This window comes from Dipodomys merriami, unplaced genomic scaffold (assembly GCF_024711535.1).
Source record: "Dipodomys merriami isolate MVZ:Mamm:240054 unplaced genomic scaffold, mDipMer1.0.p SCAF_28, whole genome shotgun sequence".
Taxonomy (NCBI): Eukaryota; Metazoa; Chordata; class Mammalia; order Rodentia; family Heteromyidae; genus Dipodomys; species Dipodomys merriami.
This window is the reverse complement of record NW_027204270.1, coordinates 4,669,670-4,694,076: the sequence shown is the minus strand read 5'-3', so window position 1 is coordinate 4,694,076 and position 24,407 is coordinate 4,669,670. Positions and strand designations below refer to the sequence as shown.

General features: G+C 58.3%; 1 protein-coding gene across 13 annotated transcripts in view; it reads right to left on the bottom strand.

The window, feature by feature from the left end:
* The window catches only part of Camta1 (calmodulin binding transcription activator 1), a 710,332-nt gene that overhangs the window by 76,815 nt on the left and 609,110 nt on the right, over positions 1–24,407 (bottom strand). For all 13 annotated transcript variants that reach the window (XM_070037258.1, XM_070037260.1, XM_070037252.1 and 10 more), the window contains 3 exons: positions 10,228–10,368; positions 6,692–8,538; positions 2,473–2,599 (listed from right to left, as the gene is read on the bottom strand). In XM_070037258.1, the coding sequence (XP_069893359.1) occupies positions 2,473–2,599; positions 6,692–8,538; positions 10,228–10,368 (2,115 nt within the window). The remainder of the gene's footprint in view (positions 1–2,472; positions 2,600–6,691; positions 8,539–10,227; positions 10,369–24,407) is intronic.

Sequence of the window (24,407 nt, the reverse complement as noted above, 5' to 3'; positions counted from 1 at the left end):
CGGCATTAGTGACTGGGGCTGTGACTGCGCACCTCTAATCTCTGCATTTCACTTACGGCACCCCCCTGCTCGCGGAAGACGGCTGACGATGTACGAAATGCTGTCTTCCTGTGGACACTATGTACTGAATTTCCTTTCTCTGCCCTTCCCCATGTCTCTCTAGGTAGGGGGCGAGGGGCCAGCCCTAGCATGTGGAACTCCTGGAGTTGCAGCCTGGGGCCTGAAACGCTGGTCTCAAATGAATGGAGTTAAGGACACTCAGAGGCCGGGCGCTGGTGGCTCACGCCTGTAATCCTAGCTACTCAGGAGGCTGAGATCTGAGGATCATGGTTCAAAGCCAGCCCGGGCAGGAGAGACCATGAGACTCCTAGCTCCAATAAACCACCAGAAAACCGGAAGTGGTGCTGTAGCTCAAGTGGTAGAGCGCTCGCCTTGAGCTGAAGAGCTGAGGGACAGCATCCAGGCCCAGAGTTCAAGCCCCACGGCCGACAAAAAAAAAAGGACACTCAGAGGACCCCACCTCAGTGACACGGAGGAGGATGGATGCCTGGGGGAGAAGGTGGCCAAGCCGAGGCTCTGCATTGCCTACTGCTCTACTGCTTTGTCTACTTAGGGGAGCAGAAGTGTGGCGGGACCAGCCCACGGCCTCCTGAGTTCCAACAGCCCTGCTTCCCACTCCTCACCCTCCCCTGAGGAAGCAAGCGCGAAGCCTCATTCACCCAGCACAGAGCCAGATGTTCCCTGAGCCTTCTCCATTCATTCATTCATTCATTCTCTCATGCATCTGGAAGGAGGTATATAGAAAAGCAGAAGCCGAGGGCCATAGAGGCCAACCTTCAAGCTAAAGTCACAAAGGTGGGACCTGGCTAACTGGGGGTTCCCTGGGAGTGGGCAGCTCCAGCTCCCAGAATCCTCCAGGCCCTGACCTGCAGGCGTGTGTGCAGAATGCACAGAGGCAGCCCTTTGTCAGGTAACTGACTCAGGGTCTGGGTCTCCAGCCAGCCAGAAGCGGGCACAGGAAGTGGCATCTATTTATAGGCCGGGCGAGTCCCCTTCCAACGGCAGGCGATAAGCAGACAGTTTAATAACACGCTGCCCTTTTTGCCATGCTGTGGTGACCGACCCAGCCTGGGCTGGCATCTAGGCTGGCAGCCACCCAGGCCCGGCGGGGCCTCCCGGGGCACAGGGGCCTGGGAGGGCCTTGTGGCTGGTGTGGACAGGGCCTGCTGGGGGAGGTCGCTGGAGCTGGAAGAGGCTGAGCTGGGGAGGCCAGGCTTTGGAGCGAGGCCGAAAGGGGAGGCTTGCTGTGGGCTCTGGCTTTCATGCTGGGGGCGGAGCATGATAGGAAGACACCGGGGCAGGGGCTGCGCACGGTGGAGAGGCCCACATGGAACTTGGAGGCCATTTCTGCTCATGCTCTGCAGCCTTGATTCCTCTTCCTCCCTCCTGCCCCTCTCCTGGCTAACATGAGGTCGGTCCCTCTTCCCTTAGCCACGCTTTCCTCCTCGCTGCTGCTTTCTGCCTCTCCTGATCTTCACCCAGCAGCTGACCAGTGCAGGAGACAAGCCATGCAGTGGGGTTCCTCCAACTCTACCCCGGGGAGCAGAGAGCTCCTGGGGAGCTTCACAGACCACCCCCTCTACTCCCCCCCCAGGACCCTCTGGTCATGCCAGGTGCTTTGATAGCCCTGGGGACATAATGGCCACCTAGAAAAGATGCCAGCCCAACCCTCACAGAGGCCACTGGGGGGCAGTGACAGCCGGAGGCCAAGGACAGGACTAGACAGGGACGCCAAACCAGGCAAGGTGTTAAAGGCCTGGGGGAGAGAGGGGTGCTCTGCTGTGGAGGCGGCCGCCGGCCCCCGTGTCCCATTCACCCCTCAGCTTCCGACCACGGCGGGGCGGTCCTGAGCGCCGCTCTCTAAATTATGTTTTACAAAGCCATCCCAGCTGAAGCCAGGCACTGGTGGCTTCCCCCTGTAATCCTAGCTATTCGAGAGGATGTGATGGAAGGATCCAGCCAGCCTGGACAGGAAAATCCATGAGACTCTGATCTACCGTTTGCCAGCAAAACATCAGAAGTGGAACTCTGGCTCAAGTGGCAGAGTGCTGGCCTTGAGTGAAAAATAAAAACAAATGAGCGAGAGCACCAAATTTTGAGTTCAAGCCTTAATGATGTCCAAGAAAAGCCAGTGACCCCTGGATCACTCCCTGGGGGATCTCCCTGCCTTGCCCCCTCCCCCCATCCCCTCCCCCAGCCTTCATCCTCTGCCTAGCTTAGTGTCCCTGTCTATTCCCAGCTGAGCCTGCCTGTGTGTCCTATCCAATATGGCATCCATGGCCCCAGATGATGAATGACATGGTAACAGACAAAGAACCAGAGCAATGACCCGACTTGTTCAAGGCCTGCTGAGCCCGGGCCGGGCCATGCCCCCACCGCCCGCTCTCGGTTGTGGGTGGGGCCCTTGCTCACCTGGGCAGTAGCAGCGCAGCACCCCGGGCTGGATCAAGGATGCAGGCACTGAGATCTGGTCGAACAGGCAGCTGTAGTTATTGCTGGCTTCTTGCCACGGGCCTGTGATGAGGACCTTCACGCCTCCCTGGAGGGGACAGAGGGGGACAGAGATGGAGCAGGGAGGCCCCGATGCAGCCCAGGGAAGAACCCTGCTGCCACTTGCTCAGGAGGTGGGGCTGCTGGTGAAAGATACAGATTCCTGGGCCACACCCGAACCTTCCAAGGAGGCCAGACTTGTGCAAGCATCTCTTCCAGGCCTGCTGCCGGACTCCCCTAACCTCGAGAGGTGGTCCCCAAAACAGCCCAGCACAACTTAAAGTCCCAGACAGTAACCAGGTGGGGGCAGGGGTGGGTGGGTGAGGTTTTCAGCCAAGATGAACCTGAGGAAAAAACCGGCCAGCCAGACCTCAGGACAGAAAAGACTTTGTCATAGCCTTGTGGAAAGAGCTAGAAATTCTAAGGTTTGAAAACAAGTCTGAGCATCTTAGGGTCACCTGGGGGCCAGTAGCCCTTAGGCCCCTAGGGCATTGTGGGATAAGGTCAGGGGAGGGGCCCAAGAAGCGAGGGTCAAGATTATAGCAACAGAAAGATGGGGTGAGGGGCTCAGAGGTGGAGGGCATCAGAGACTGTCCTGGGAATCCGAGGTATGGCTTGGAGAAGGGACTGAGTCTTGGGATTGCCTGTGTGAGGTGCTGGGCAGGGTCCTCTCCAGGCCTGCACATGCAGGTACCAGACCCTGCAGCCCAGCAGGGAGGCATGACCGTCCTCGCCCCAGGACCCCCAAATCCCCAGGGTGGCAGAGCATCCCAGAAGCTGGGTGCTTCTTCCCTAGCTTCCTCTTGGGATAGCCTGGAAGGGGGGGGCGGGGCGCAGAGCTGGGAGAGTAGCCTTGTGTCCCAGACTCTGGCAGTCCTGATTCAAAGCCTTTGTTCCCGCTGGTGATTGCTGGCAGGCACCATGGAGCCCCAGCCAGGCCAGGCATTGTAGGTCCCCTACTTACAGCTGAGCCAAGAAGAGGGGCTGGTCACTCGGAGAGGGGAGTCTCTCCCCAGGATGCAGAGTGTGAGGTGCTGGCCTCTGGCTCTCCTGGCTAACCTCGGGTGGACCCACCCCAGAGGCTCATCCACCCCACCCCCAAACAAGTAAACACCTTTCCCTGCAGGGGGGAGGGGGGCCATGGAGAGCAGCAGCGCTGGTCAGGGTGGAGAGCGCCATCTGGCGACCAGGCCGGAGAAGGCCGTGAGTCTCTTCTGGAGACTGAGGTGTCCAGCGGCTGTGGGGGTGGCTGGCCACTGCGGGCCTGGCCCAGCTCCCTGGCCGCTACCCCAGGCCAGCCAAGAGCCTCTCTTCCGGTCAGTCCCTCATTCTTGCTTGGTGTCCCCGTGGTCCTGGCTTATCCCTGCCCTGGAAGGGACCTCATTCTTCACCAGGATTGAGCATGAAAAGGCCTGTTCTCCCAGGTGTACCCCAGCACTCTTGGTGAGCTAGGAGGGCTTAAGAGAGAAGTCCCTTTGGGGCAGCCAAAGTGTGGGGACAGTGGCCAGAGCTCAGGATTGTGTCCTCAGACAAGTGGCCCAGTCCCTCTGGGTGGCACTGAGGGTCCCTCTGACCTCCAGGGCCTTTGGTCCTGACATATGTTTGCTCAGAGAGGCTAAGTATCATGTTAGGGGTCTGGGAGGGGGTGCTGGGCTGAGATGGCCAGAACACCCAGAGGCGGGCTTGGGGCACTGTCCTTCCTGGACCCTGGGATGTGGGAGACTTCAAAAGGCCACTAACAAACAATGACCATGTGAGGGGGAAATAATGACCCCAATCCGCAGCTGATGCTGGGCCTGCAGTGCACAGGGGGGGCGGGGAGAGGACAAAGAACTGCGGAAATTGCTGGAGAGCATCAGGACCTTCTCCATGGAAACCGCTGCAGGAAGCCCCAGCACCCATCAGTTCAGAAGACTGTTCCCATGGCAACCACTCCCCTGGGGCCATGCCGAGTCGCTTATGACGTGCACGCACGCCTGAGAGCTGTAATTGCAGTCTGGTCTGCCTGGTGGTGCAGCGGGAGCCGGGGGTGGGAGGTGATGCAGGAGGGGAGGGAGGGAGGGAGGAGGGGGGACAGGAAGGGAGCAGCAGATGCCATCTGAGGTCTCTGCGATGGAGGGCTCCGAGTGCCAGGGCACATGCTGGGGATGCGGGAATAGTGTGTGTGTGTGTGTGTGTGTGTGTGTGTGTGTGTGTGTGTGTGTGTGTGTGTGTGTGTGTGTGTGTGTGTGTGTGTAGCACTGGGGTTCTGAATGACCAGAAGAGAGGCCCTAACCACCTGGCTGGCCACAGAGGCCCCCTCTAGTCCGGCTACCACAGGGCTCCTCGTAAGCCTCCTGCTTGTCTTGGAAGAGGCCAGGATGGCGAGCTATGAGGATGCACGGGGAACAGGCGTCACTGCAGAGCCGGAGGGTGGGCGAGGAGGAAGGTGGTCCTCAGCACTGCCAGGGCCTCGGAGGCCCGGGTGGACATTTCCCACATCAAGATGGCTGGGCTGCTTTTGTTCCCCAGTGTCTGGAAACCTCAGGGGCTTCTGGGAAAGGGGCGGGAGCCTCTCCACTGCCTTGGTTTGCCGTGCCCGTGCCGCCCTCTCGTGGTGAGCCACTGCACTGACTGCCTCTGAGATGAAATTTAGGGATGGTCAAGCTGGAAAAGGACTAGAGGGGGCTAGGCCGGCTTAGGGCCCTTTGACCAGAGCCCCCAAAGGCCCCAAGTGGCCAAGTGAGGACCCAGAGTCAGCCAGGACCTATGCTGATAGCCCAGGACTCCCAGCTCCCAGCTCCTGCACATGGGGCCGGCAGTGGGCTTCTGTGCATTCTGGGGGTTCCAACCCTGGGCTTGGGTGCCCAAGTCCAGTCTCTCTCAGCTATGCACCAATAGAGAAACTGAGGCCTAGAGAGTCAGGTGTCAATGAGTAAGATCAGAGGGCACCTCCGCCTCCCCCCCTCACCTCCCCGCCTCTGAATCCCTGCCGCAGGGGCCTCTGGAACTTTGGCAAGCGCTGACAGCACTTCTGGGCTTCATGCACTGACAAGGGCAAGGCTGGTGTTGAGCCCTCTAACAGGAAGTGGGGTGGGGGGGCATTCTGGAGTCTTCCCAAGGAATGGGGACCAAGTGGAGGGGAGGGGAGCAGAATGTGCTGGGTCAGTCCTTCACTTAGTCCCTCCTTCACACCCATCCAAAGTGAAGTACGGCCGCTCTAGCTCTAAACAGATACGGTGGATACTCCATTCCAGGATTTGAATCCAGACCGTCCAGCCCCAGCCTCACATTCCTGAGTGTCCACATGGGGCACCTGCGCCCCTCCATTGTTAATCTATGCTCTGTGGGAAGACCCGGTGTTTGGACAGCGTGGTCTGTTTAGACACCTCCCTTCCCAAAGTCAGTGCCCTGGGCAAGTGAGCTGGCCCTGGGAGGGTATTGTGGGGTCAGCTTGGAAGCTGGGTCGTGTGATCTGCCTTTCTTTGCAGAGGGTGGTCAGAATCTCCTGGATGAGATTCGGAACCATCCCGCCTCCCCTTCACTGTGGGGGAAAGGGTTCACTGGTTTTGGTTAGGTTCACTGCAGGCCAGCCTGGAGGATGGATGGCCCAACCTTGGGCTGGGACAGTGATTTCTGATGGCTTTTCAAGCAGCTCTAGGACTCCTTTTTCCAAACACACACACACACACACACACACACACACACACACACACACACACACACACACACACACACCAGAAAAAAAAGGCCAAACAAACAAACAAAAAAACAATACAAAGAAAGGGAAAAAAGAAGGAAAATAAAGAACAGAAAAGGAAGGCAAGGCAAAACCTAGGTGCACTCAGCCCAGCCAAGAAGCAGCGGTGTCCAGATGGAGCCGGGAAAGGCGGCTAGCCCTGGGGCAGGTGGGAGGGAGGGAGAAAGCGTCGCCCTCAGGCCTTCTGCCCAAGGGAGAGCTAGCTCGCCCATCACCCAATGGGGTTCTCTTGAGGCAGGCGGAGGGTGGAGCTTACCTCGGGGTAGGCCCACCCTGGGGAGTAGACCACCCAATGGGGTTCTCTTGGGACAGGCGGGGGCGGGGCTTACCTCGGGGTAGGCCCACTCTGGGGAGTAGACCACCCAATGGGGTTCTCTTGGGACAGGCGGGGGCGGGGCTTACCTCGGGGTAGGACCACTCTGGGGAGTAGTCGGTCACCATGAACAGCCGTCCGCTCTGCTGGAGAATCCCCAGGGTGCCCTGGGCGGAGGCGGCCGAGACCACCTCGGCCACGTGCATGTAGGCCATGGTGCCGGCCCCCCCCTCCGCGCTGCTCAGCTGCAGACTGCCCTGCTGGGGGCTGCAGCAAGGAACGCACATCTCGGCCTGGGCGAAGGGGGCGCGCGCCCCGTCTTCCGACTGCGAGAGGGCCGCGCTGTCCCCGGACACCAGCTGGTGCCCGTAGATGGTGCTGCTGCCCCCCTCCACCGAGATGAAGTCGTTGATCAGGTCGGAGAACTGGTTGCTGAAGGAGATGTCGAAGTGGTCCAGGCTGAGCTCCATGTTGGAGGCGTGGCCCAGGCTGGGCTGGGCCACGGGGTAGAGCCCCTGGACCACGTTGCTCTGGAGGATGGGGACCCCGCCCGCGGTGCGGATCACCCCGTTGCTCTCGGGCTGCAGGTAGTGCTCGGAGCCGCAGGCCTGCAGCTCCCCGGACTTGAGGAGCACCTCGCCCCCCTCGGCGGCCTGCGAGGTTTCCATGGTGACCTCGCCGTCGGCCGTCATGGCTTGGAAGTTGGCCTGGAACTGCATGAGGTGCAGCGAGGAGGCGGAGCCCATGCGGGGCTCCACGTGGCCGCTGCAGGAGCTGGTCTGCGAGGAGGCCTCGGTCTTCACCGTGGGCATCACGAAGGCGCCCCCGGACTCGCTCAGGCCGCCGTGGGCGTTCTGCTCGAGGGGCAGGGGCTTGCCGGTGTCCTGCAGGAAGAAGCTGGGGGACGGGGTCTGGTGGATGTGGGGGCTGTGGCCAGCCTGGCTGAAGCTGGACGCGTAGTCCTTGTTGGAGTCGATGGCGCTGAAGTCCATCTGCTCCAGGGTGGTGCTGGGGCTCAGGCCGCCGCCCGACGGCAGCAGGCTGGAGCCGGCGGTCAGCGTGAGGGCGCCGGACCCCGCGCTGGCCGCCGCCGACGAGTAGGCCTCCTTGGCCATCTGCTGCTCGAAGGACGTGTCCTCCGTCTTTATCTCCTTGGTGAGCACGCTGGTGAAGCCGAAGCTCCGCTCGGCGGGCGGTGAGTGCCGGATGTTGGCGCTGACCATCTCCACCTTCAGGCCCCCGCCCCCGTAGGTCTGGCCCTGCTTTGGGTTATTGAGGAAACAGTCAGGGTCAAAGTTCATGGTGGTTTCTGGAATCTTCCGGCCACCGTCGAGGGTGGTGGAGAGGACCAGCTCTTCGGACACGTTGCTGGGCAGCATGGACAGGCTCTCCGAGCTGCCCGTGGTAGGGAAGGCAAACTTGTGGCCGTCGGAGCTCACGGCCAGGACCAGGCCCTGAGAAGCATCAGGCGAGAGGAGGTGGTGGTTGGGGCCGGCCGTGGGGGACATGGTGTACACAGCCTCGCTGGTGACCTCGGACATGAACACGGTGGCGCTCTGGGACAGGCCGCCCATCACGGAGGCCACCGCCATGCTGGACACACCCGTGACCACGGGGCTGTCCACCATGTCCGGGTCGCTGTTGAGGCCGCTGCTGATGGACACCGGGGAGCTCTGGGTGGTGTCCGGGACCTCCACCTGGTTGGTGGAGGACACCTCGGTGCTGTTCTGGTGCAGCAGCGCCGGCTTGGCCACCTTGCCATTCCGCTTCTCCCGGCCGGCGCTCTTGCCGTGGCCCGGCTCGTGCTTGCCCTCGGACACATCGTTGTGCTGCACCTCCGCGTGGCCCCCGTAGCCCCCGCTCCGGGGCTCCACTTTTGGCGAGATGATGCGGTGTTTGGCACTGTTACACTTGTGGTGCACACTGCTGCCCGCTCCTGCAGAGATCAGAGCACAGCACGCACACACATGCACACACACAGACACAGACACACACAGACACACACAGACAGGGTCAGAGCTGGGACTCCCAACAACCCTGACCCTGAGCAGCCATGGCCCCGGGGAGACCACAGTCCCCACCCCCAGACACTCCAGTATGGTCTCAGACATAGGGGGTCTTGGACCCACTTATTCTTATACCAGTGACCAGGGACCTTGATCCTTGGCACTCTTCTGTGTGTGTGTGTGTGGGGGGGGTGGTCCTAGGGCTTGAACTCAAGGCCCAGGTGCTGTCCCTAAGCTTTTTGCTCATGGCTAGCACTCTTACCATTTGAGCCATAGCTTTCCTTCTAGCTTTTTGTTTTGGTGGTTAATTGGAAATAAGAGTCTCTTAGACTTTCCTGTCTAGGCTGGCTTTGAATTGTGATCCTCAGACCCCAGCCTCCTGAGTAGCTAGGGTGACAGGTGTGAGCCACTGGCACTGGCTTTGACAACACTTTTCAAATAATGTCATTTGGCATGCTGGGGTGGGGCCAGGCCTCCCGGGGAAGAACCTCCACCATGCAGCCCTCACTGGGAAGTTCTGACTGGCTAGAGGGAGTGGGCCCATGGCTAGTGACTGGTCCACACCCAGCCCAGATTCCTGCACCTGCTTCTGGCCACTTGTGCAGTAACTCTGGGAGCTCCTGACCTGCAGAGACCGGGAGCCAGCAGTTGATGGGAGATGGTGATACCTCAGCTCTCAGACTCCAGGATCAAAGAATGTTCTAGATTCTGCTCAGGGCCAGAATCTGAGGCTGGACCTGCCCTCAGCTCACTGAAGGGACAGAAAGCCTCAAAGTCCACAGCAAGTGCAGAACTCCAGCCTCAGAGGCCAGAGGCAGGGAAGAGAATCATCCAGAAATGAAGCATTTCTGGCCCACACCGCAGCTCCTCTCCCCTGACCTCTGGGACTGTCGTTATTTCTGTTCTACTCACTAGAGGTCACCTGGCTTTTGACATATGAGTGAAATCTCCCTGATCCTGTTACGGCCTCACGGCCGTATCTCTTCGATGTGCAAGACGTGGCTGAGCAGTGGCCTGGCCCTTGGATGGGGATTATCTAATTACTGCAGCTGTGTGTGTGTGTGTGTGTATGTGTGTGTGTGTGTGTGTGTGTGTGTGTGTGTGTGTATGTGTGTGTGTGTGTAGAAGCGCATTTCAAAGAGCAGATGCCATCACTGGAAAAGCAAGCACGTTTAGACTGGAGCGTGTGGGAGGCCTTCCGTGCCCGGAGGAGACGGAGGTTAAAGAGAGAGGTTTCGCTTGAGTGGTCCCAATGCCTCAGGCAGATGTTCTAGAAAAACCCTAGAACCCTACCGAGGGTTCCTGAGGTGTTGGGTGGACTAGGCCTCGAGCCCCCTTCCTCTCCACACCCGAGGATGGGGCCATGACATCTGCGGCTCTGGAAGCTGCTCTCTCTTGACCAAAGTGGGCTACGTAGTCAGCTTCGGACCGGGGTGGATTGTGGGACAGGACTGGGGTGGACGGTGGAAGAAGACCAGGGAGAAGGGCCAGCTGGGTGTCCAGTACTGAACATCCTGGGTTCTATGACCTCACCCAGTGTTCAGTGTTCAGTGGCCCCAGCCATCACAGCAGACCCCCCCATACCCCGGCGCTGCCTGCCCCCCGGGGCCCCGGCTCACCCAGGCTGCCCGTGCAGAGGCAGTTGTGGGTCCGAGGCTGGGGCTTGGTCTGGTGGCTGTCGAGGATCTGCTGGACCAGCTGTTCCACCGAGAAACCCGAGCTGCTGTTCCCGTTGCTACAGGTCCACTTGATGCCATGGACTGTGGAGAGAGAGAGAGAGAGAGAGGTGGGGGGGAGGGTGTGAGTCAGAGGTCAGAGGTGGGACAGAGGTCAGAGGCCATGGGCTTGGCAGGGCACATTGGTGGACTCAGGCCCTCGTACTGCTGAGCGCCCTCTGCTGGCTGACTCCAGGTAATTTGCTAAGTGTTTGGAGGAGGTGGAGGCTGCTTCCCTGCCTGGAGCTCTCCCTTCCTCTCCCCTCCCCTTTCTTCACGGTGCTGTGCACAGTGAGTAATCTGCATAGAGTCTGCTTTTTGTTTTCCCCAAGGGCCCTGACATAGCGTTTAAAAAAAACACAAAACAAAATATTGGTGCAGCTACTGAGGCTTGAACTCAACGCATGGCACTGTCCTTCAATGTTTTCTTTGCTCAAGGCTGGTGCTCTACCACTTGAGCCACACTCAAACGGTTACTCTACTACATTGTATTAAATTGTCATTCTAAGGGGATGCACAGAAAGGTGACAGGTACATAAGCCAGGTAAAGAGTATATTTCTTATTGGACAGCGTTACCCCTTCCCTTGCACTCTGTTTTCCCTCCTAGCCCCATCCACAGTTGTATAGCTTATTTTCCACATAGTCCTTCAGCGTTTTGCTAGTTGGTTGGAGGTAAGAGTCTCACGGACTTCCCTGCCTGGGCTGGCTTCAAACTGTGATCCTCAGATCTCAACCTCCTGAGTAGCTAAGATGACAGGTGTGAGCCGCCGAACCCAGCTTGTCACCAGTGTTAGTGGTGATGGTCAGGACACAAAGCGCTGGCCCTGCTCTGAAGCCGCAGGCTGGGCTTGAGAAGGGAGCCTGGTGCTGAGAATTCCACAGCCTTGGGGAGAAGGTGTGGTCTGTCCCACATCCCAACGACACCCAGAACTTGATGGGTTTTCATAGCGAAGGAGCCTGGTGTGCCATGTGCTTGGGTGGGCATTCTCTCCCGGGTCCTCCCCTTGGCTGGTGCTGACCACTGGTGTGGTGCATGCACCTGCTTTGTTCTCTGCTCCTCTGGAGGCCTGCAGGCCCTTGCTTCTGCCCCTCGTCTGTCCCCAGTGGGTCTTGCGTTCTGATGAGTCGGCAAGCCGTGGGGCTGTGTGGCACCTGTGAGCTAAGGGTGCCTGTGGCGGGGGTGGGGGGTGGGGGTGGGGTGGGGACAGTGGCGACGGTATTTATGGCTCTCCCTTCAGGTACAGGGGAGCGCCAGCTCCATTTCTCCACCATTCCCAGGGAGCCCTGGAGGCTGTGGGTCTGGCCCATCTCAGTTTTCCACCCTCAGCTCCTTGTCTGGCAGTCTCGTCATCCCCACAGGACCCTTGTCTCAAAGAATCCACTGCCCAGCAATCCACCGAGAAGACACGGCCAAGCATGAGGGGCTTGGCCGGGATGAGGGGTCTGCGCTTCCTGGCCCGGCCCTGCTCCCGGGGCTCTCCCTCACCCAGGACCTCTCCAGACTCATTTTCCACATGGGAGGACAGAGGACAGGACTGGATGGCGCTGCGGGGGCCTGGCCCAGCCGTCCACCCCAGCCCTGCTGTCACCCGAAGACCCCAATCCAGAAGCTCCACACCACTGGTCTGGAATGTTCCAGACTAATGAGTCCCAGACTCCTGGGGGAAGGGCTTCACAAGCCACCAGGATGGGAGTATACAGCTCTATCCTGAACCTGAACCCAGCTGGGGATAGCGCTCTACCACTTGAGCTATACTCGCCCCCCCCCCCACATACTTCTGCCTTTTTGGTGGTTCGTTGGAGATAAGAGTCTCATGGCCTTTTCTGCCTGGGCTGGCTTTGAACCGTGGTCCTCCGATCTCAGCCTCCTGAGAAGCTGGGATGACAGGCTGTCACTTGGCCATCCGGAGGGCAATGCTGTCCTCAGGGACCCCCACTGCCGGCTTCTGCCAACACCTCAGATCGCAGTCGGGGCTCTCATCTGGGGTCCGGTGGGCAGGAAGAACCTTCTGGCACGTCTGTCTGGCCACCTCTGTGCTGGCCTCTGTGGCTTAGGTCTATTTGCCGTCCAGCCCCTGCCCGAGTGTCGTGGCTACCTCTGTGTGCTCTTGCTCCCTTGCTTATGTTTTGAAGGTTATAAAACGAAAACCCAGCGAAGGATGACAGATTGCAGGCAGAGAATTTCTGGATGCTTAATGCAAATTACCTACTGTCTTGGCACATCCAATATGCAGATTGCCTCTCTCCCCCTCTGGGGGAGGGAGAGAGTCCCCCCCCCCAGGTGGTGAGCGGTTAGTACTGAATATCAAAACCCATCAAGACAGCTTTTAACATGTCACGCTCGGCTTCCCCACATGTAATGAATCAGCGGGAAAGGAGATTTCAATAGGGGGAAAAATCACGTTAGGAAAGGAAGGTTAATAAACGCGCGCACAGGCTGCCCGGCTCTGGCCTCTTGCTCTTTGTAAGAGCAGTCAAAGGGAACTGGGCAGGTACACTCGACCAAGTGCTAGGATCAGACGTGACCCGCGAGGCACCGCAGGAAGGGGCGGGGACTCCCCGGAAGAGAAGTCTCCCCGTCCCCTCTGCTCACGGTGTCTGGTTCTAGGCTGGGAGTCCCCCCAGCCTCAGTGCTGAGGCCCCGAGGGAGCCCAATCCCAGACAGAGGGCCACCCTCCACTCCTCTCCTCGGTGATGCCCAGACTGGACGGGGATCTGTATCCCAGGGGGGCTGGGACAATGAACGGGCCAGAGACTGAGGGGATGGGGGTGGGGGGAGAAGCTGTCCAGCCAGATGTGTATAGACAGAAACATCTGGAAGGGCTGCAGCCGCCACCAAGAACAGGCCTCACGAGCGCCCTCTTGTGGCTGCTCCAGCGCCACAGGCTGCCCATGACATGGCTGTGATAAGGACCAGCTGGGTGTGTGTGTGTGTGTGTGTGTGTGTGCGTGTGTGTGCGTGCGTGAGTGCGTGCGTGCGCGTGCGTGTGTGTGTGTGTGCGTGCGTGCGTGCGTGCGTGCGCGTGTGCGTGTGTGTGTGTCAGTGACCCACCAGCGCACTCCAGAGCCTGTTCAAGATGTTTACTCTAATTACAACCCGCAGCCAGCCGGCTTCTTCTAAGATGAATAATGACACTGAAATCAACCACGGCAGCATGTGGCTCATGCTACCTTCTGAAGACCAATTTCTCTAAGAGGTGGCCAGCTGCGGGGAGAAAGGGATCTGGAGATGCAGAGGGGCGGAGGGGAGGGCTTCACCAGCACCCGGCAGCTGCCAGCCAAGGGTATCTTGGCTGCTCCACGCCCAGGGCTCAGGAAGAGGTGGAGACAGCGCCCCGACCCCCAGGTGACTGTCCTTGGGGCAGATCTTTAAGGAGGACATCAATAAGCAAGGTGACATGATAGAGTCTCTATCTGACAGGCCTGGCACTCTTAGGAGGAGAGGCAGAGACGCCCGGGCATCAGGCATCGGGCACAGCCACGTGGCGGATCTCTGCAAGCCAGGAAGGGAGGCCCCCTCAGAGCCCACCCCAAAGTGACCTTGATCCTGGACTTCCGGCCTCTGGAGCCGTGAGGTGACAGGTTCTGTTGTTAGCTGCACCCCATGGTCCCTCTGCAGCAGTGCCTGGGTCTGGTTTGCACTACTGTCCTCACATCCCCGGGTCTGGGTGATTTACCCGTGGAGAGTCCTTCCTCACCGTGCTGGAGATGGCTATGTCCACCACGTGCAAGCGCCTGGCAGGGCCCCCCTGAGGTCGCCACCGGGTGGTCAGACGGCGAATAGCCCATTCCCAGAAGCTCAGTCATTGATGTGGGCGGGGCCTGAGGCACATGCCTGCCACCCTAGCTAGACTCATCTCCAATTAAGCCAGAAGCCGGAACTGGGTAGCAAGCCAAAAAGCCCAATGAGCATGTGAGGCCCAGAATTCAGGCTCCACTCCTCGGGTGTGCACACATGCACGCACATGCATATACACACACACAGCCATGACATAAGGGACTTTCGAGGTACCCTCCTATACCACCTTAAATCCCATCTTCTTCCCAATATACCCCAGCTCAATGCATCGCCTGCTCCTGGAAGTTCCCCTGCTGGGCTAGCTCCCATTCTGGTCTTCACTGGAGCTAGAATCTGAGGAGGGCAGGGCCCATTACCACGCTGTCCTCTGTGCTTGATAAAGGTTGGAGGGGACAAGGAGGAGACAGCTTTTCAATCACATTCACCATCGTTCATCCCTCTTCCTTTTGTTGGTTCTGGTGATGCCATAACTGGAGCTCATGGCTCTTAACACTAACAATGAAAGTGCTGAGAGATTACCAAAAGAAATAAGCCCCCACAGCCAGGTGGAACCAGCCCCTGGCAGTACCCTGCGCCCGGCACCCCCAGGTAGAGTCAGGGCTCTTCGGGTGTCTCCAAAGCGGCTTCACCCCTTGGCTGAAGGTCAGGTCAGGGTCAGGTGCTATGATGCATTCCTATAATCCCAACTACTTGAGAGGAGGGCGCAAGCAAGGGACCCTATCTGATAAACAAGCTAAGGCTTTTAAAAGGGGCCAGGGCATAGCTGCAGTGGTAACAGAAGCCCTGAGTTCAAACCCCAGTACCTACAAAAATATTCATATTCCCAGTTCCTGCCTACACTCAATGAATTAGACACTGTGGTCCCCAGCGTGCCACGGACCAGAGATGGCAGCTGTGTCTTCACATGCCAAGGTGAGGATGGCGCCCCCGTCCATCTGACTGCAGACCATCATTCCCCGAGGGACACTGAGGGCACAGAGACTCGGTGGCACGTGGGCCAGATGGTCTCTGCGGTGCACAGTCACGTCTGGAGGGGACCAGGGCGCGGGCGGGGGGGGGAACCCTGGGAGACCCTCAGCCCGGGCAGTCCATCCCCAGAGCTGGTGACAGCCAGCCTCCTGCCCTGTTTGCTCCATGGGGCAGTCACTTCTGGAAGGATGAAAGGACAGGTCCAGCCAGAGGTCGCGTTACCATGGCAACCCTGCCTGCTAGAACGGACACGAGGCCTTTCTTGGCTGGGGAAGAGATTTCCCGGCATGGTGGCGGCAGGTGCCAAGGCCACCCAGTGGCATCTGTGTCCCAAGTGCCGGGGGCAGGGGTGAGGGGTGCCGGGCGAGGCAGGGAACGTTCCTTTCCTTCTTTTCTATAGGTTGCTGCCACCCAAGTCTCTGCCGTGTGAGGAAGACCCATGCGGAGGGCGGCCGTTTAGATCGGGCCCCTGGGACCCAGAAAAGGGGGTGCACTGGCCATGTGCCCAGGTAATGGTCCAAACTGGGAGGTTCCCAAGCAATCCCAGACGTGGTGCCGCCCAACTTAGGAGCCAGTCACAGGCTGGGGGGAGGCGGCTGCGGGAGGGGGCCCTGGCTCCGGCTGCTGGAAGTGAACGGAGCCCCTCGGCACCCTACAAGTTGTTGACGCGAGTGGGCCGTTGTCATGGCAACAAGGTCACTGGGAAATGGCAGCGGCGTGGGTTTAATTTTCACTGTATTCTTGTTGACAGGCATTAAGGGCCTGCTTCTGATTTCTTGGTTCAACTGGATGAAATTTTCATTAGATTTAACTTCTCAGATCCAGACACCCACGGACTATTCAATTTCCCCCGAGCTCAGGGCTCGGCTCGCTTTCTCCCACTGGTCCACAGGACAACGTTTCCAGAAACCTCATTTCAAGGACCATGGAAGCGGAGGGGGGTCCGGATGGAGCGGGCTCCCTGCGTGGCTGGCCCTCCGTGAGCTTCAGGGTTGGTGCTCGCAGTTAGGATGTGGGGCCTAGGGCTCCCCACTTGCTCCCAGGAGGTACAGGCTCCATTCAAGGTCACCCCCCCCAAGTCTCCATGCCCCTCCCCCCCAGCAAAAGGCAGAGGCCAAAGTCTGGTCATCTGAGTCTGGGGGAGGGGACCTCACAGGTGAGAGGCGGGGCAGGGGGCCAAAGACCCTAAGGCCAGAAGATTCAGACGACGCCAGGATGGGCCTCCCTTGGCTCTGCCCATGGCTTTCCAGTAAGGAAGGAGATAAAAAACAATACCCAGCCAAGCGCATGGCCAAGAGTGTCTCCCCTCCCCCCTCGGAAACACCCCCTGATTTGCTGAGTGGCTCTGTTATGACACGGGGCTGCTTCACACAGTGTGACTGCTCCCAGCTCTGATTGTCTGGGAGGCTGAAAGCACAATTTGGCAGAAGGAGTCTTGACAGCAACTCTCCACAGCATAATGGCGGCCTCTTCTCCCAGCCCTGGGGCCTGACCGAGAAGGCAGGGACGGGTGTGGGAGCGGCCAGCTCTCTGTCTAACCTCTCCAGGCCATTTGGAACTGGGGGGGTGGGGGGTGGGGACAAGAGACTGAGTGTCAGTCCAGATCCTTCCCTTCTTGCTGCTCTGGGTCCCTGGCCTTGATGCTGTCAGAGGTCAGAGGTCAGGGGTCATGCCCACAGGAAGGCTGGCTCCTTCTAAGAGATGGCTGCCCCTAATTAGTGGCCCAGAGCTTTCGAGTCTTCAAGAGGCTTAAAATATACAGATTTAAATGTTAACTGTGAATTTTAAATGAAACCAAGCCTTCCCTTGGTGCTGGGCACGGCTCAGAGTCAGCCCTAGATGGCTGCCAGGGGACAGCTGGGGGGGAGGAGGAAGTGGAGGAATTCTGTGAGGGGGTACGCAGACCCGAGTGGCTCACAAACAGGGAGAGACAGGTCATCAAAAGAGATCATTCTTGCAGGGCTTTGCTCGCTCACGCCTGTAATTCTAATTACTTGGGAGGTGAGAGCCGAAGATGGGGGTTTAAAGTTAGCCCAAGAAGCCAGATCTGAGACACTTACATCTCCAAACAACCTGCAAGAGCCAGAAATGGAGAGGTGGCTCAAGTGGTAGAGAAAAACCAAGGAGGAGTGCAAGTCCCTGAGTTCAAGCCTAGCACTGGCATAAGAACAAACAAGAAAACTGAAAGAAAAAAAAAGTTCTACTCAGGGACCGCGATCAAGATGTGCTGTACTCGCAGCCTGACTTAGGAACTGCAACCTCTTTGTACAGATACTTAATAATAAAACTAAAACAACAACCAATACCAACGCACAGTGGATGGCTCTAATCTGCAGAATCAGCTGCCAGGAGAGGCCCGGGGACCTACCTCTTCTAGAATCACCTAGGTGATTCCTGTCAGGCAGCCAACCCTCTACCCAGCCTTTGCTATGACAGGCTGCATTTGGGTCAAACTACAGCTAGCTCCCCTAGGACCCAGAGACAGGGCAGCCTGGGATGCCCAAACTCACTCTTGCTCTCAGACGCTAATTCTAGATAAGAATGCCTGTGTGGGAACCCTCGGAGTTTCTAGTCACAGCCCCCCCACAATCCATGAGCCACACCTGCAGCCCCCTATTTGGTCAGTAGCCCTTCTACCCCCAGATCCAGACTAAAACGGGCATCCTATAGCCAGCCAAGTAGTGTCTGATCAGGATGGACTGAATGGAGGGGAAGCGCAGAGCTGCCTCCTCTGAGCGGCATCTCCCGGTGCTCAAGCCCCCCGCCCCTCCTCAGCCCCCCTCTAGAAGCTCAGGGCAGACCCCAGGGCTGGCCTATTCCCACCGGCCAGGTCCAGGGGGAGGGCCGGGCCCTCTTGGAGCTGGTCTGCGGCCATGGGCCACCAGGTGGCGCCGGCGGACCAGGAACGGGGAGCGGGAGGCAGGGCTGGGAGAGCCTTTTGTTGATTTTCCTTCTTGATATTCTATAATCACCAGGATTACAATCTAAGCAAAAAAGCAAAACAAATAAACACAGCACCCCCCCCCCCGCTGACTCTTTGGTCTTTGTCTGAAACAAATCACAAAGAAGACAAGAAGCCTTGCATACACTCCAAGGGCTGAGTGCCAGCCCCGAGGGCCCTGAACAAGCGGGGATCCCCGGACCCCCAGCCTGGGCTCAGCCCGCCTAGGGCCAGGGTAGGGAGAGGATTCCTGCAGAGGCCGGGCCCCAAGGCCGCCTTTTCTGCTTCAGTCTGAGCCACCACTGCGCAGCAAGGCCAGGTCCCAGTCTGCTGCACCCTGGCCTTGGGCCCGGCCCAGCCTGTGGTGGATTCCCCAGCCTCTCCTGGGGCTGAGACCGTGTGGGCAGACCGCAGACCAGCACACGGGGCTGAGACCCTGAGGGCACACAGCAGACCAGCACACGGGGCTGAGACCGTGTGGGCACACAGCAGACCAGCACACGGGGCTGAGACCGTGTGGGCACACAGCAGACCAGAACAGACCCAAGGGGCAGACAGAAGGCAAGGGGGCACCGCAACAGCGGATCAAACCCACCACACACACCTGCAACTCACACTCCACACGGCTCCACACCACACACACCTGCAACTCACACTCCACACGGCTCCACACCACACACACCTGCAACTCACACTCCACACGGCTCCACACCACACACACCTGCAACTCACACTCCACACCACACACCACACACACCTGCAACTCACACTCCACACGGCTCCACACCACACACACCTGCAACTCACACTCCACACGGTGTTCCACACCACACCACACACACCTGCAACTCACACTCCACACGGCTCCACACCACACATCACACACACCTGCAACTCACACTCCACACCACACACATCCTTCTCTCCCCTAACCTTCAACACATCACCTCCAAATCTCAGCCTCCACCACACTCATCCCCATGACTATACCGCCAATTCACACCCACCCCATGACCACCTCACACCAACCATGACTCCACCTCACACCCACCATGACTCCACCTCACACCCACCCCATGACTCCATCTACACCTCACACACTCAAGAATGGAACACTCACCTCCTGTTCTACCACAGTCAACATCCCTGCAACTAAATTGAATACAGCTCATTTATATTAAGGTCAACATGTCCTCCATCCCCTCACACTCACGACCTCCATCCCCTCACACTCACGACCTCCATCCCCTCACACTCACGACCTCCATCCCCTCACACTCATGACCTCCATCCCCTCACACTCACGACCTCCATCCCCTCACACTCACGACCTCCATCCCCTCACACTCATGACCTCCATCCCCTCACACTCACGACCTCCATCCCCTCACACTCATGACCTCCATCCCCTCACACTCATGACCTCCATCCCCTCACACTCATGACCTCCATCCCCTCACACTCACGACCTCCATCTCCTCACACTCACGACCTCCATCCCCTCACACTCACGACCTCCATCCCCTCACACTCACGACCTCCATCCCCTCACACTCACGACCTCCATCCCCTCACACTCACGACCTCCATCCCCTCACACTCACGACCTCCATCCCCTCACACTCACGACCTCCATCCCCTCACACTCATGACCTCCATCCCCTCACACTCACGACCTCCATCCCCTCACACTCATGACCTCTATCCCCTCACACTCATGACCTCCATCCCCTCACACTCACACGACCTCCATCCCCTCACACTCACACGACCTCCATCCCCTCACACTCATGACCTCCATCCCCTCACACTCATGACCTCCATCCCCTCACACTCATGACCTCCATCCCCTCACACTCATGACCTCCATCCCCTCACACTCATGACCTCCATCCCCTCACACTCATGATCTCCATCCCCTCACACTCACATGACCTTCATCCCCTCACACTCACACGACCTCCATCCCCTCACACTCATGACCTCCATCTCCTCACACTCATGACCTCCATCCCCTCACACTCATGACCTCCATCTCCTCACACTTATGATCTCCATCCCCTCACACTCATGACCTCCATCTCCTCACACTCATGACCTCCATCCCTCACACTCATGATCTCCATCCCCTCACACTCACATAACCTCCATCCCCTCACACTCATGACCTCCATCCCCTCACACTCATGACCTCCATCCCCTCACACTCATGACCTCCATCCCCTCACACTCATGATCTCCATCCCCTCACACTCACATAACCTCCATCCCCTCACACTCATGACCTCCATCCCCTCACACTCACATGACCTCCATCCCCTCACACTCATGACCTCCATCCCCTCACACGCATGACCTCCATCCCCTCACACTCATGACCTCCGTCCCCTCACACTCATGACCTCCATCCCCTCACACTCACATGCCTGTCATATCTTTACACTTTCCATGGCCTTTAGGGTCTAGAGAACAAGGGACCTGACGGAGCACACACGTGTCTTCGTGTGTCTCTTTGTGTCCGCTCTGCATAGTCATGGATGTGAGGACACCATGTACACATGTGTGTGAGCACGAGTGGGCCGTGGTGTGGGGGTGTGTGAGCTCCAGGACCAGGCTGGCTCCCCCATCCACTCTCCCTGTGCTGGGGAGGGCAGTGAGGTCTCAGGTCCTTACAATGACACAGCTGGTCTCCAGGGAGGATCAGAATGGAGGCTGCCGGCCTGAAGGGCTGCCACATGAGCTCTGGGAGGCGGAGGCCAGCAGAAGGCGCGGCCTTGGCCTGGTTATGTCTGGCCATTGTCTAGGCAGGCTCCTCCAAGAGAGCCTCCAGGAGGGGGCCGCTGGCACATTCAGCCCTTGGCGAAGGGCGTGAACATATCGTAGAAGCTATGCCTTGTCCGCAAGGTGGCTGGTATGCCCTCACTGAGTGCCGGCTGTGGGGTGGCCGCCACATGCTTGTCTCACGGCCCTGAGACACCGGGGCTCGGAAAGTGAGCATGCTCAGTGCGCAGGGCTCAGGCAGTGAGCATGCGCAGTGCACAGGGCTCAGGCAGTGACTACGCGCAGTGTACGGGGCTCAGTCAGTGAGCATGTGCAGTGCACGGGAGCTCAGCCAGTGAGCATGCGCAGTGCACAGGGGCTCAGCCAGTGAGCATGCGTAGTGCACAGGGGCTCAGTCAGTGAGCATGCGCAGTGCACAGGGGCTCAGACAGCGGTCATAATACACAGGGGCTCAGTTGGTGACAGGCACAGTGCAGGGGAGCTCAGCCATTGAGCATGCGCATTGCACAGGGGCTCAGTGCTGTGCAATGGCGTTCAGAAGGTGAGCATGCGCAGTGCACAGGGACTTAGCCTGTGAGCGCGCACAGCACACAGATGCCTGGGCGGTGAGCATGCGCACTTCACAGAGCTGGTGCCATACACAGATGTTCAGATAATGATCATGTGCAGTGCACGGGTGCTCGGAAAGCGAGCATGTGCAGTGCACACATGCTTGGCGCATGTGCAATGCAGAAGGAACGGGTTCCATCTGGCTTCCTAAGGATGATTCGAACAACCGAGCAAGTCAGCACCAAGTAATAGTCTCAGTGGCTGATCTGAATGGAGGGGGCTCTCCCTGTCCAGGGCCTTGTGCACTCCGAGTGTGTGTGTGGGGTCTGGCTGGACACAAAGTTAGGGCTTGTACACCAGCTGCTTTGGAACAGACCCAGGATGAGATGCCCTGACCTAAGGATCGGGTTGATTTGAATTCCTGAGACTCTAGCTGTAAGACAGACCCCGGATGTTCATCTGAGACAGACGCCTGGACAGTCACCCTCAGGCCTCGGGCTGAGATGAGGCCTACAGGGGACTGCAGGCGGCTCATGGCCTTCCGAGGCCAGAAGTGCTTTGCACCCTGAACCACACACGTGGAGGAGTGCTCAGCACACGGCTAGGTGGCGCAGATCGCTTTGGAAGTAGGGGCGAGGGCATGAAAACATTCTGCTCAGTGACAGGAGTAGAAACGATGTGTGCCTTTTATGGACACTAGTCATCAGGAGAAGCAGCTTGCCTTCCACGGTTCCTTCTCTCCCCAGTGACTGCAATGCAGCTGTGATGGTAGGCGTGGGAGCAGCCAAATGAACCATGAGAATGGGGCCAAGTCCTAAGAAGCATGGAGTGACCATCTGTAAGGAGGGTCAGTGGCTTTGCCTTGGAGCGGGACCCGAAATATCCACTCTGAACTACAGAATACACGAAAGAGAACTATGCTTCCATCCTAGTTTATGTCATAGCAGCAGAACCATCGTCCAACTCCCACAGAAGGGATTACCAAAGACAGTGTCAGTCTGTGGAAACGCGGGGAAGAATTCCCACCAGACATCTTACTTTCCTCTGTGTGTGTTTGTTTCCTCTGTTTGTAATCAGGAAGAGGCAACCCTCAGATCACAATTGAAGGGAGGCCGCCCACTTGCGGGGGCACAGCTTAAAGAATCAAGTTGGCATTTCAAGATTCATCTGGCTGCAAAAGAAAATTTCCCCAGCATTTAGGAGTCACAAGGCCCAAGAACAACGAACCCCCGTCTCCCAGGCGAGGCCAAAGGTGGAGGGGCAGACCCCCTTCCCTACCCACATGCCACAGCCTTTTGTTTTTCATTCAACTACTGACAACTGTGCTGTAGGGCAGAGAAATTTGGAAACATCAGGAAATCAAACTGTGAAGTGTTTGAAGGAAAGTGATTTATGGGAATAGTGAGATGAAGTTAATGTGTTTGGCTCCTGTACTGGGTGCATGCCTTATTCTGGAACATGATCTGATGGCTTTTTGGCTCTCGGCACCCCCTCTCTTTCTGTGAACACAGCTAGCTGGGCTGTGTGTTCCAAGCCTGGTTGCGTCTGGGGTGCTTTGTGGAGCTATGTTCCCAGGGCTGGGCTCCTGGGCAGAGCCTGTGTAGCCAAGGTGGTGCATGCTCTGAGGGGTGTTTGCTGCTCTGCTTCTCCTGCCACCCCAGACTCCGGGAAGTGAAGAGTTATTAGGCTTGTGGGGAGTTTGCTTCCAACCATGGTCCTCAGATCTCAGATTTGCAGGGAGTTTCCTTGATGCAGTGATGGATCAGAAGAGCATTCACAGCTGCCTCCAGGCAGCTCCAGTCTGCTTTTTCTCCCCAAGAGTTCGCCCTGCCCTCCTCAGAGCAGCCGCCCCATCCTAATGGATGGGCAGGTCCTACACCATGCTGAGCCCCTGGCCCCGGGGCCCGCCTTGAAAGCTGTGGCATCCTGTAGGAGCATCTCCAGTCTCCAGGGCCGGTCTCTGGTTTCTCTGTGGCTCCTGGCTGTGTGGACGGAGCCTAGCACCTGCAGGGGACCCCAGCTTGCTCTTTCTGGTAACTCTTTTCCACGAGGGAAAAGAGGACAGGTGCAGAGAAGCCAGAAGCCAAGCCTCTCTCCTAACCAGGCGCACTGTGTACACACAGCTCTCCCCACAGTGGGCACAAGTTGCCACCCTTTCAGGACAAAGAGACCTCCCATGATGGTTATTTTGGAAGCAGTGACTAAGAGTCAGGAAGAGGACCTCAGGCCTCCGTCCCATGCACAGGCGGTTTCTCCAGAATGATCCTGGAGTTCCAGAGGGACTCCATCTCTAGAAAATGGGTTCGGTAGCATCCTCTCCCCCTGGGACGCCAGATACAGAGGCCATGGAACCAGGTTTGCCCTGCCAAGGTGGCTAGAGGCTGCTGGTCTTGGATTCTTCTCCTCTTGCCTCCCTGGCTCTAGCTCTCTCTTGCTCCCTGGACGCATATCATCAGAACGCAGTGGGGACAGAGCTACTGTTCCCCTGGGGACACCCTGCCTGGGAGAGGGGGAGCAGGCTAGGGCGGGAGTGGGGCAGAACCACTGACCCGTGCAGGTGCATTGCCCTTGATGCCTCTTGGCTGGCACATGTGGACACATGACCCCTAGCACCAGGCCCAATGCCTGGCTGTGGATGGCCTCAGCTCCTGGACTAGATTCTGTGTCTCAGACCCTGGGCCAGCCAGTCTCCAGTTTCCAGAGGCCCCCCACCTCCCCACAGAGCAGCAGAGGCTCCTGGGGTTACACAGCATGTATAGAGCTGGGGAAAGGCTCAGGAGGCTCTTCCGGTCAACCATGCAGGGCTGAGTCTATCTGATGCCTCCCTTGGGGTTTGCAGGGGGACTTGGGGTGTGAAGGTCACATAGGAAAGTGGGTCCAGGATGCTGCAGTGGTGAGCACGCATAGATGCAGCGTGCTGGGCCGAGGGACTCGAGATTTCCACTCAGGTGGAGAAACAGGAAAGGTCTGATGGCCACAGGAAAGCCGTGGGTTGCATAGTTCCGGGTTCTAGCAGTTCTAAGCCACTCTGGGCTGCTTGGGAG